The sequence below is a fragment of the Actinia tenebrosa genome, unplaced genomic scaffold (genome assembly GCF_029948245.1).
Source record: "Actinia tenebrosa isolate PJP-AT-01 unplaced genomic scaffold, QUT_ActTen_1.0 PGA_scaffold9__36_contigs__length_13948895, whole genome shotgun sequence".
Lineage (NCBI taxonomy): Eukaryota > Metazoa > Cnidaria > Anthozoa > Actiniaria > Actiniidae > Actinia > Actinia tenebrosa.
This window is the reverse complement of record NW_028292586.1, coordinates 12,329,712-12,343,002: the sequence shown is the minus strand read 5'-3', so window position 1 is coordinate 12,343,002 and position 13,291 is coordinate 12,329,712. Positions and strand designations below refer to the sequence as shown.

Genomic DNA, 13,291 nt, shown 5'->3' with positions numbered 1-13,291 from the left:
GAAGTGAATATGACGGCATGGAGCTGTAAAAACACGTTTCCGACAAGAAATTCATCTTCCAGCTTTAAGCCTATGACTGTCAGTAGAAAATGATTGATATCCCGAGAAAAAATATATTAAGAGTCGATTCCAGTTTCAGAAATTCTAGATTTTTATTTCCAAAATGTCAAATAAATAAGTATTACTGAAAAAAACCCAGAATAATTAGACGAATGGAAGACAATGTGATACAAACGCATGAACTAAAATATGGCACATGTTTCAGTTACTTACGTCAGAGTCGTGTTGCATCTAATGGGTCGTCAGTTATATCTGATGAAATATGTTTTTACAAAAATTACTGTTGGATTTAAGCTTTAATTTCTATTTTAAAAAATCAAAATACAAAACTTCTTTATCATAATTTCCTTATTTTTTTTGCGCTAAACTTTAGATTATTGGTCTAAGTTAATTATATAAGACAAGCGGAAAAAAAAAACAAATTTTGTTTTGTTTAAAACAAATGTTATAAAGATGCCGCACGAGCTCCGCTTCATGAATGATAACCGCGCTGGTGTTAATAAGTGCTGGTAAAGGACTACCTGATCATTGTAAATTCAGCTGATAAAAAGATTTGTTGCTCAAGGCAATAAATATAAAACAGATATTCTGATCAAGTTCATTGATATAAGAAGTAGTACGATACTAAAGAAAAAACACAACACGTCATTCGTTTGGAGCAAAGGTCATGTATTACTGACGGTACTGACTATAAGCATGATGTTTCGCGTAGCACCTGCTCCAAGTTAAAAGAATGCGCTGTTTTTACGCCTAATTCTTTCCTGTTTTCCAAAGGAGAGATTTTTTTTGCTAGTTCTCTTTTGTATCAATACGATGGTCTTCAGGCGACCTCTGTTTATTATAGTTTCCAAAAACAGTGCACGATCGGTGTCACAGTCAAAGGGGTTTGTTGTCGTAAATAATAATGATATGCAAGTTTTTTGTTTTGTTTTTTTTTTGTTTTTTTTTTCCCCCTTGGTGTTGGGATATTTTTGTATATAACTCATAATTTGATATTTGACAAAAATATGGCTTGAGCAAACTGCAATGTCTAAGTCGGAAAATCGGCAAGAGTGTTTCAGTGGTCGGCTGTACACTTGCCTCCATGACCCTTGGGTGTCGGGTTCGATTCTTGCCTCGAATTGGCATGTGAGTACTCTCTCTTGATTCGAGGGTTTTTCTCCGGGTTCTCCGGTTTTCTTCCCTCCGCAAGACCTTAACATGCTAAATTCCAATTCGATCTGTGAGTTGGTCCTGCTTTTGATCAGCCCAGAGGCTTTTTCAGGTATCAATAAAATTGGTTTGGTTTGGTTTGACCATCCGCGCTGGAGTGAAATTCAACTTTGATGATGCCTCTCAAGAACTTTCAACTAATTGACTTCAAACAACTGATCATCCCAAGCGGGTTAACTTAACATCCTTTGGTCGGTTCTCACGTACGGAAAAGGTCTATTACATCAGTTTTCTCACTTTCATGATCATTATCACCAACGTAGGTCAGTTCAAAGCCGTTAATAAAGAGATGATAAGACCTATCTTGGACCTATTAATTTACTATAATTGGTACAGAAAGATGATTAACTTAGTTTAGATCTATTTAAGGGTTGTTTTTTTCTCTCACAAGACGGACGCTTTAGTATGAAAGAAAACAACTCCAATGGAACCAAAGCCTTACGCCTTAAGCTTTTAATTCTCTCTCTTCACTAACGCACTCCTAATCCATAAAAACTACATCATTTATGACGTCAAAACGTACAATGGCGGAGAAAGAGTATAGGTGTAGTTTGATAGCCACGAGAAAAGTCCGACTTTTTTGGCATATATTTCCCGATTTGCTCCTGGTTTTGTTCCTTCTTCCGACATAAAACGTAAAAGTAGTTTTAAGACTCTGCCGGCGTGCGTAGCCCAGAGGGCTGTAATTATACCTAATGCATTAAATAGAATACAAGAAAATATCTGAACCAAAAAAGGCGGCCTTTAGTTTTAATATGAAGTTGAAAGCCGCGGAAAACAAAGTAACTTCTGCTTTTATCTCATCGTATCGCCAGCGGTTGTTTCGTGTGTCTTATCATGAGACTGAATGACTACGAATCTCTACTGATCTATTCGTATGTTATAAAGCTATATTGTATACGGTTACTAGTTGATATTGCTAGAATGCTTTGATGTTTTATTCAGGTCATAGCAGGCTTCAATAACCTACAGCTTGTATGCGTCTTATCTTTACAGACGCACAGTATTTCTGCTTAACGTTCATCTCTGGAGATGGCGCAAGAACGTAGCGTTCAATTACGTCTGTATAGCAACATGTTATCTTTATAATAAAATCTTTCTAGTTAGATAGATACTTAACACAAAAAGCCTTTTCGACGCTTCATATGGTGGTCATAATGTCAGAGGTTGATTCTTTAAAAAGGAAAAATGTGAATACAGCGAGGTAATGTGTGATATAGAAAGATAGTGTGTTCTATTATATTATAGAATAATCTATTAAAGTGCGCGCATTCCATTGGGGGCTCTCTATGGCTCTCTTCTCGTAGGAAAAAATAAAGAATACTTTAAGATGACACCGTGTAAATGGTTATTCTACCATTCTGCTTTGCAAATTATTCGTCAGGTTAGGCGTGGCCCAAAAACTTTCAATTCAAATGAGATTTTCTGTGACGCAATCATTTGTTATTAAAAAACAACAACCACACGAAGGAACCCAGGTTTAAAACATGTTTCAGGGTTCGATCTGTGAGTTAGCCGTGCCCTGCCTTAGATCAGCCCAGAGGTTGTTTCAGGGTTTTGGATTTGTTTTTGTTTTTTTTCTGGAGTTTTGTTTGGATGGAACGCAAATTATAGACATTAGCAATTCTTAAAATTATTTGGGAAAAATTGTTATTCAAGTAAAACTTCGTCCAATACATTTTGCTGTCGTTGTTTCATTTTCATTTAAGAGCAAAAACAGTTAAAAAAGCGATTGCAAGGATCAAATTTGCACAACGAGTCCAAAGCGCCTGAAATGAAAACCCGTATTTTACTCAAGCGGTAGTTTTACAAATCAGTAAATCAAACGCTTGGCCGCAGGGATGGCTTGGAAATTATCGAAATCAAAACATTTAAATATCATTTTTAACGGCTATTAAATCTGTTCAAAGCACTACAAATACAAAAATATTGTGCCGCCAATTTCGGAATATAACGTCGATCAAAGATCGGTACCAAAATGTTGTGTCCTCACGTGAAAAAAAGGATTTGTTTCTGATCCGACCCAGCCTTTAAATTAAGGAATTTCCATTCCAAAGCAGCCATATCAAAACAAAGTCGCGCGCTTTAGGTCTTAGTTATTCAGACTTTAAGAGTTTAAGTAGTTGAAGAGTGAAATAAAAAAAAGATGACAAGGAATTTCAAAACTAGTCTCTATTTGCATGGTGAGGGTTTGCGAGAGGTCAAGTGGAATACAGGGAAACGTGCAGTTCATGCCTGCCCCTTGCGGGAAGAAAAATCGTGATATTTAATCTTTCTATTTTACCGACTATTCTACACGATCATTAAAAAGAAATCATGATGTAACGTTTGTTTCCGCCAGTACATTTTAATCGCTCCGCAGTCTTATATCGTATTGTTGCGACCACAAAACAATATAGGTTAATAACGAGTATTAATCAACTTTGATAACGATTGCGCACTATAAGATATTTTGATATCGGAATTGCATCCCTAAAATGGCGTACTGACACTTTGCGCTTCCTAATAATGTCCTTGGAGTTATCTATGATATGTAACCTTTATTCCAATAAAAAAGACATGATTCCGCTCAGTACTCGCGGCGCTATGATTTTTCGATTATCGACTTAATTGGAAAAAGATCTAGACTTGTTGTTATTGTTGAATGAGATCAGGATACTGGATAGCATAGTATTACATAGCATAGTATTACTAAATGGATGGATGGATGGATGGATGGATGGAAATCATCAAAAACAAGGAAAGAAAACGATCTCACTAGAAGACTGAAAACTCGGATCGATGCCCAACGTTTCCTTAGTCAAATAACTCTCTCCATAGATCCAACTCAAACTGGTGAATCACACAGCTTCGTGCTAACAACATAACCAAACCCGTGCTATCAAATCACACTTCACTGATGATACCGGAGAAACATCTTAGCATACGCGCGCGGTGGCAATCAGTTCCTAATTTCTTTAACAGCGGTTTATATCAAGCCATTACGTTAAATGTCCTCTTAGCTTTGCTTGACTACCGCTAACTAGAGAAGTCAGTAATAAAAAGATAATAATAATAATAATAATAATAATAATAATAACATTATAGACTTTTATAGCAAAGTTGCTGTGAACAACTATCGAAATTGGCTCTCAAACACTTTGCTCCGAGACTGAATTCAGTTTTAAGCATTTAAAGCAGCTTCAAATATCTTTTTTTTAGAATATTGTAATTCTTTGGGGGGGGGGGGGGGGGGGGGGGAGGGAGGGAGGGGGTTGTACGAAAATATTTCTTGGTTTTTTTTATTTTTTTTATTTTTTAGAATTAAAATCCAACGAAGATATGCTATTATATTATACTTCCTTTAATAACAGTACATCTCAGAAAAACAATCCTAAAAACTGAAAACACTGGCGAAAAAAACCCTGATGATTAAAGGGTACAAAGACTAAATAAGTTAGAGTCAGTGAGTTAACTTTTTATCTTGCAGCCTAGCTGTTGTTAACTTAACTTAATTATGATTTTCCCATCCTTTTTGATGTGATGTTCAATGGACTATTTTTTTTTTCTTTTTGGAAAACAACCGTATTGAACTGTTACTTTACGAAACCAAAACAGCTTCTTAGGTAATAAATGCAACATCGGAAGAAAAAAATACTCGAATAAGAATAGCTGTGAGTCTACCTGACTCCAGCGATAATCACCTTCCTACATTCATTCATTTTTCACGACATTGTTACTTATCTGGTAGTCCAAACTGTCATATTCCTGTATTTATTCATTAGTTATATTACATGCTAAAGACATATGATATCTTTCTTGCCTTTTTGTCTTTGAAAGCAGATTTGTATCTCTAGATCTCAAAAATATTTTCCTACCTGCAAGACAATACGTAATTGTAACTTAAGAATGAAATTGTGTTGAATAATCAAAATAGAATAATAGAATAGTCCTTTTCCTATTTACATGACTAAGCCTCGATTAATTGAATGAAAGTCATTGACGTGAATTATGAGCTAAAAAAAAAAGAGTGACGTTCTTTTGGAATCGTACGTGTTTAACTCGAGAACACTAGTTTTCGAGCCGTTTGTGAAATACCTGTAAAACATCGAACACCAATCTCTAGTTCAGATCTTCTCCAAGCCCCTGGAAGTGGTAGTAGCAGTAGTGGTGGTAGTGGTCGTGGTAGTGGTTAATTACTGCTGCCACTACCACTGCCACTGCCACTGCCACTGCCACTGCCACTGCCACTGCCACTGCCACTACCACTACCACTACCATTAAACATCTTGCATAAAGTAAAGCAAAGATTTTAGCGCAATGGACAGCCACTAGTTCAAGAATCCAATCATATATCATACACATAATCTCGTTTCCTAAAACTAATAGACACAAGAATTCTATTTTTGTCTCAGTTTTTTTTTATAAAACGTTTGACATGGCGCTCTTCCAACATCAGTCTGCAAAGCTTATCCTTCATTACACGACTGATCTCTAATACATTCACGAATAATATCTACCAAGTACAAAGCAGGCAATCGCTCTTCGACTTCCAAGTGGCTTAGCAGAGTCTGATATTCAACATTAATCATTGCGTTCTTAATTATTCCAAAGCTTGGGCACAACCTGAACTCTAGCAAACGCAGATACCAGCTGATTTTCTATTTTCGCCTTTTTTCCTCGCTCTATTTTAAAAATTACGTCTAAATAAAATAAGAGCTCTCCGTAACTTGATGACACAAATTACTGTTTGCCTTCCTTGATTGCTTTTGAGTGTGTGGAGACTCTTCAACCATGTGATAATGCTAGCTTTTTAAAGTGATAAAAACTGACATTCGAAGTGGAAATCTTTACTTTCGTCCCTTGAGTTGAGTTGTATATTTTTCTGTTCTTCAGATGCGTTTTTAAAGTTGGTAGCTTGATAGAAAAGTAGAATAATTACCGCGCGCGTAAAACAGAATTAAAATAGATTAGGCGGTCTTCCTGTTACTAAGTATTGAAGAGCAATTTTATATTTTGTATAATTCTCCAGGGATTAGACCTTCATTTACAGAGCTTTGCCTAAAAAACAGGGTTTTCTAAAGGAGCAATGTTAAAGAAATTTAAGGCTATGGCTAGAATACTGCGCGCATTAATGATTCTCTGTAATGAAGGAAAAGGGAAAATAAGGAAACTAACTGATAACTAAAATCATTATCAAGGTCTTGTCTTGCTTTGCTTTTGATTGCTTATCAGTAACGAATGCTGATGGACCTCAACAGTTTTCTATTCTCCATAGAAAACCTAGATGATGTCTGAATATTTCATTCATTTCACCTCATTTGTTTAGTTTCGACGCAAATCCATCTCAATGTTCTATTTTTTCGTTTCCTTTGTCTCATAAGCGGTATTCGTAATGCCAAAACGCTTAACGCGCTCGTTAAGTATCTTGTTTGTGTAAATTGTTGGATTTTTTTTTTGCCGGTTTCTGCCAGATAATCGTCTTTTTTTTAAACAAATTTCAGGGCGCTTTGCGCCGAAAGAAAAAAAACCGAGCTAAGAGTGCATAGGGTAATGAGATGTTAGCCGCAACTCTTAGTTAGATTTGAAACGCATAATGGTGTGTTAACAGCAGATCGTAACAGCCATTACATAGAGTATCATTACAAAAGCATCAGCGTCGCTTGAGGTCAGCGAAAAAAGCCAAAACATTTTCGGTCGAACACCGTGAGAACCAAACGCTGTCTGAGGGAATATTCCCCAAAGGGGTTGAATACATCACGATCTGGCCATACATTAAGCTAAGTGCTTTATAATCAATGATATGCGAACAAGACTCGGCCCGTGACACCTGCGGAAATGAATCCCGTCACGTGACTTCATGACGTCAGGCACGGAGAGTGGGCGATCTGTTAAGGACTTGAAATTGGTTGTAATAGCGATCAGACAGCAAAAGCAACCGAGGAATCCGGCAAAGAATCCTATGCAAAGAATATTCCCTCTGCAAGATCGTGTTAGTGGATCGGTCACAGTTCTAAGGTAAGAGCCAGATTAATCTGCAAGATCCCTGAGTTTTTAAGCTGGTGGTGCGAATCTCTAGCAGCATCGAGTACGCCATTCTCCAACAAGACTGTATTTTTCTTGGAGGGGTTTGAAGTCGTCAACGTCGAAACCCTTCGAGCAACTTTGTTAGTTCCGAAAAATATCTCCATAAAAAAAGAAGGATCAAAAACCTCGAATTCTTCAGTATTGCGCCACAAGACCTACGCATTTTACCGACGTAAGATTTTTCTCAAGATCCTTGCAAATGGCAAGGTAATTAATGAAATGAAAGAATTCGTTTGAGGCCACTCAAGAAATGAAATAAGTGCCTTTTAAGGTGAATTCCTTCCAAGTCTGACCTTTTCATACTTTTAATTAAATACCAGTTGTGCATGTAAACAATTGATTTATAATGTTGTCATTTAAATCCCCAGTAGAAGAGTTTAAGAGATAGTTTGTTGTTTTTCCTTAGGTAATTCTACCCAGGTTCAAAATGAAGCACGTCAAGCAGCTGTTTTTCGTTGTTCAAGCTTTTTATGTCGTTGCGCAAGACGCTCTAGCTTCGAAGTACACTGGAATGGGGAATTTGAGCCTTCCGTTCTCATGCGCCCAAGAGAATTCATGCAAGAATCGAACTAGATGTGGTAAAGAGTTAGAGACGCAAAGAGGTGAAAATTCGCCACCGAGATGTTTCTGTGATTCTCACTGTTCATCACTGAATGATTGCTGTGCTGACCACGAGCCGTCTTGTCAGACGAACAACCAAGCCAGCAGGATCCCGAAAACACATCTTACGGCCAACACATGGCGGTGCTATCAGTACTCCAAGATCCCACGTTCTCCAGGAATATGGATGATAGCCACTTGTCCTGTTAATTACACAGATAATATGGTAACAAGAGCGAAATGTGAAGACGCTGCTAATAAAGCCTTGACGTCCTCATCGAACGATTTCTTGAGTAATGTACCAACTACGCACTGTTATAAAGGAGGTAGCTGCGTCATTTTTAGAAACTACTACTGCGCCCGATGCAATGGCGTTTTGGCGCCAATATTTTGGAAATTAATTTGGAGGTGCAATATCAGTCCCCCTAAACACTTGAACAACACTGAGAGCCTTAAGTTTTTGTTGAAATATTGTCCCGATTTCCGGCTTGAACCTCATGATAGCACTTCGAGGAGGTACTGCTATGGTGTGGTTTCAAACTGCAGCGCCAAAGTCGATTCTTTTATCAAAGATGACTGCGTCAAAGGACCGGCGCGATTGGTATACCACTCCAAAACAGACAAACACTACAAGAATCCCAGTTGTTTAATGTGTAACGGACTGAAGCTCGAGGATGCTATCTGCGGCCCCAGTGAATTCTCATCTCAAGTTTTTCAGCCGAAATCTTTTGAAATGGTGCTCCAGTTTGCGAAGCCTCCATGGGGTAACGAATTAACTAGTACAACTACCAATACGACATCTTGCGGTAAAGAAATGGTTTACGACAAGTTTCTGGAAGAATGTCGTCGAGGTGCTCTCCCAGATCCTGTTCAATCTATAGTAGACAAATTTCGTTTCAAGATGTGGCTCAGACCTGTGTCATTGGACACTTTAATGGAAGATAAGGATGTTTTTAAGCGCGCAATTCTAGAGAGATTTTCCCTCTCGCCGCGTGGCGTGACGGTTATCTCGTTGAAGAAAGACGAAAACTCTGTAGCAGCAATCTTTGACGTACAAGCTATTTCCACTAACAACTCACTCAATACATCTTCGCCACTATTTGATCTAAAAAGCCTCCTGCATTTCAGCGATCACTTCAAGCTATCGATACAAGGAAAAACTTGGGACGTGTTCAAAGTCACGCACAAGAGATTGGCATGTTCTAAACCCAGCATCTATCCACCAGGGAATTTTACACGTTTTAACGATTCTAGTTTTTTAGTGAATAACGAAACCTTAGTCGCAGTAGAAGACGGGCAGATCATTTCGCGGAACTATTCCTACAAAAATATTCAAGCTGGGTCGTTATTTGTATGCACGTCCTTTTTCAGCGAGATTTGTAATCAGAGCCAAGTACTTCTTGCGCTAGAAGAAGAAGACTACGCATTATTGAATGACACAGTGTATTTTAAAGCAGCTGGTCAAAGCTACCCTCCCGGGTCGTACGAGATGCAGGGGACGACAGCTTGGGTGTGTACGGGTTATAAGAACCATACCAACTCAATCTTAAACAATCTTTTTAATGCGCAAACAAAGTGGATGGATAATGAAATCCTTTGGTATTTTACAGTCTGTGGTTTTAGCATGTCAATCGTGAGTTTAGTCTTTCTACTCGGTACGTATGTGATCTTCAAAGAGCTTCGCACGTTGCCTGGTAAGAACATGATGAGCCTGTCAATGGCGCTTATTCTAGGCGAGTTCATGTGGCTGTTGGGATCAGGAGACACGGATAATCCAGGCCTGTGCAAAGCATCCGCGGTATTGCTCCATTATTTATTCCTGGCTTCGTTCGCTTGTATGACGGTGATTGCGTACGACACCCGGCGAGCTTTTCCTAAAAACAACGCGCACATGTCCAACCACTTGTTCCCGTCAAGTCAACTACGCCTAATTGTGTATGTACTATTCTCCTGGGGACTTCCCCTGGTGTTCGTCGTCACCTGCTTCCTCCTCGACCAACAAGGCGCAGTTGCTATTGGATACGGCAACACTGTCATATGCTGGCTAACGGAAATGAAGGCTCAGATAATAGTCTTTGGAGTTCCAGTTGGAGTTATGCTGCTTTACAACTTGGTCGCCTTCATACAGACCGTCCTATCTATAAGGGTGGCCAGGATTGGATCCAAGACCCTCCATCGCCAAGGTGGTACTCATGGCAGCGACTGTAAGATCTACTTGAGATTGATGACCCTTATGGGATTCACTTGGTTTTTTGGATTCGGCGCGCATGCGCTGCACGAGTCGTTGATGTACGTCTTTGTTCTTCTGACGTCACTGCAGGGCGTGTACCTTGCCCTCGCCTTCGCCGTCAAACCACATGTGTTTAATTTGTACAAAAATAGGGTGGCTACGTTCAGCATCAGCAGAAAAACGACCATCTCTACTATGGATCTTACGACTAGTATGAAAAGCACACCATCAAGAGGTACTGAGTCGGTGATGTAAACACAAAGGTTTATCTACCCAACACCTTTTACCCAGGAAGACTACGACTAGTATGCAAAGCACACCATCGAGAGGTACTGAGTCAGTGATGTAGACACAAAAGTTTATCTACCCAACACCTTTTACCCAGGAAGACTACGACTAGTATGCAAAGCACACCATCGAGAGGTACTGAGTCAGTGATGTAAACACAAAGGTTTATCTACCCAACACCTTTTACCCAGGAAGACTACGACTAGTATGCAAAGCACACCATCGAGAGGTACTGAGTCAGTGATGTAGACGCAAAGGTTTATCTACCAACACCTTTTACCCAGGAAGACTACGACTAGTATGCAAAGCACACCATCGAGAGGTACTGAGTCAGTGATGTAAACACAAAGATTTATCTACCCAACACCTTTTACCCAGGAGATAACGACTAGTATGCAAAGCACACCATTGAGATAACAGCTGTGCAACAGTTAAACAAAGAAGTGGTACTCTTGAGAATAAACGACAAATAAGGTTTATTAACACTGAAAATAAGCTACTCTCAGGACGGATAAACAGAGCTTGAGATTTTCATCTTAAATCTCGAGACGACCACGTAAACTATACCCCTTTTGGAGCCGAGTTGGAAGTAAAAACGACAAGCCTGCCAAGCCACTTGTCATATTTTGAACGTCGTTTTTGAAGGTCATTTTGATAGTTAATATATATTCGTGGGGAAAAAACTTACCGTACTTCGAACGGAAAAACACGGACGAGCCACTCAGACATTTAAGTACCAACACGACACATGCTGTACTAATTTGCTGCAAGCTTCCTACGCGTCAGATTTGATTTCTAACATTGGTATCACTTCAGGAAGGAAGCTTGCAAGAGGATCATTGGCTCAAAAAAACGGTTAAAAGAAAAAAAAAAAAACTCGTTACTTTAAGGACCGTTACTATTCCTTAATGGAGTATTTGAGATATTCATTAGCCTAAAAGATATACTCGTAGTTAATCGTACATATGGTAGAGACTGATAATATCATCAAAGATGACTTTAACTAGTACTTTAGTGAGTTGCTTGAAGGTACGTTAATTATTCAGAAATGAATATTACGTAGACATTTTGAGGTTCAAGAGGGTGTTGCGCATTTTTGAAAGATGAGATCACGTTTGTATTTGTTACTTCTCCCTTCTCTTTCTCTCTCTGTTTTGTTATTGTCTTTCTTTTTTTCTTTTTTTTTTTTGTCATTCTTTCGTTCATCTCAAACACCCAAAGCATGTCGAATGCGCAGCTCGTTTTCCTCCTCGCTTGCGCAGGTATCCATCCGTGTAATCTCACTGTCGTTAGCCATCATTACGGTCACACATTTTTTGACTCGGTTAGCGCAAGACCCTAATCAAACGCACTGTACTAAAATGTATCTGTTCTCTGTTCTGTTCACAAACGGAGACGAATGGCTACCACAGGAACTCCAGTTGACATACATCAAGTATAAAGACAGAGCGCGCACTTCAAAGTCATGACTAGTCTATTTACTTACTAACTATACGTGACTAAAATCACATTATTATGAACTTGAAATTAGCCAACAACACGTCTCTAACACCAAGCAATTAACGAAAATGGGAACCAAGAGTAGAAGTGTAGTGGGTTATAATGTGAACACCTCCGGGTATTCCGGTTTTCTCTTCCAACAGTTATATCCAACATAATAAATTCCAATTCGATCTGCGAGTTATCTTTGACAGGACTTAGATCAGCCATCGCGATGTTCCTCTCTGCGCGCGCGCCTTAAATTCTTAACGTAGATCACAAGAAGAAAAAGAACATGGTGGCGTGCTTTGTTGGTTAGTACGACAGTGTGTGAAAAAAGAGGCGTAAAGACTTCCTTTGCAAATCTCCTGGTCGTTTTTTTTTTCACAGCACACATCAAGCTTAGCACATTTTATTTTTTAGAATAGTATAAAACATTACAGTGTCGAAACAAGGAAAGATTCTTAATGTCATGACTAGAGGCACAATAGAACCGCTATCATCTATCTATGCTTCAACCTTAATATTTTAGGCTTATGAGTGAAAAGTCTGCAATGTCACGTCTTTCATGCGAAGGTCAAAGTCCGCAAGCATTAAGATACGTTATCATGAGAATAAGTACACAGAAGCCGACGTTTAGCCTTGAAGGGCCTAAGATTACATTATACAGTGTAATATACTCTTAATTATGTAGTATTTAGAGTGTCACATTATTGGTATTAAATAAGGGCCATTATCTTGGTTGATCTTAATAAAAAAATTGTCATGAGCCTTTTTTGGTTTATCAACCCACATGAATGCCATGGCTTTTTTTTTTTGCTATTTACACCTAATAGCGCAGCGCAACCGTGACGTCATAAAAACGAAGACAAAGGCGAAATTCGGACAAACAAACTTACAAGTTTACTTTCAGCAGATACTTTTCACAGCTGATCGCAGTTGATCTTAGTTTACATGGGTTATTATTGTAACTTTAAGTAAAAATAATAAAATCGGTTCGTATAATCCTCGTAGCGGTTAAACAGAATACGATGTTTGTCCGAATCTTTAAGCTATTTTTAGAATCAGTGCGCTGCGTAATTGAAAAAACGTAGTCGGGTTCGAGAAGGTCATATCATCGAAGCTAAGACCGAAAAGGATTTTGGGTACTCCGAAATGTGTATTATATTTGCATATAGACATGTAAAAATGCACAGTAGAGCAAAGTCGGTCGACCTAGATTAACAACATGCCAAAGCCATGATGAATAAAATGTGCACAGGAAGGGAAAACTGCAACACGCATGAAATTAGCATAACTGTTTGTCTTCCCATTCTCCCCTTCGGTCTTAGCTTTGATAATATAACCTTTTTTTAA

The 13,291-nt window shown here is 38.6% G+C and overlaps 1 protein-coding gene across 1 annotated transcript; it reads left to right on the top strand.

Moving 5' to 3' along the window:
* Positions 1 to 7,167: 7,167 nt before the first annotated feature.
* Positions 7,168 to 12,704, top strand: LOC116291976 (uncharacterized). The gene is made up of 2 exons (XM_031699210.2): positions 7,168 to 7,269; positions 7,745 to 12,704. The coding sequence occupies exon 2, from the start codon at positions 7,766 to 7,768 to the stop codon at positions 10,421 to 10,423; it is 2,658 nt and encodes an 885-aa protein (XP_031555070.2). The 5' UTR covers positions 7,168 to 7,269; positions 7,745 to 7,765; the 3' UTR covers positions 10,424 to 12,704.
* The last annotated feature ends 587 nt before the right edge of the window (positions 12,705 to 13,291 follow it).

Excerpts from the sequence above, each read along its gene's own strand:
- LOC116291976 (XM_031699210.2), top strand. The coding sequence starts at position 7,766 with ATGAAGCACGTCAAGCAGCTGTTTTTCGTTGTTCAAGCTTTTTATGTC.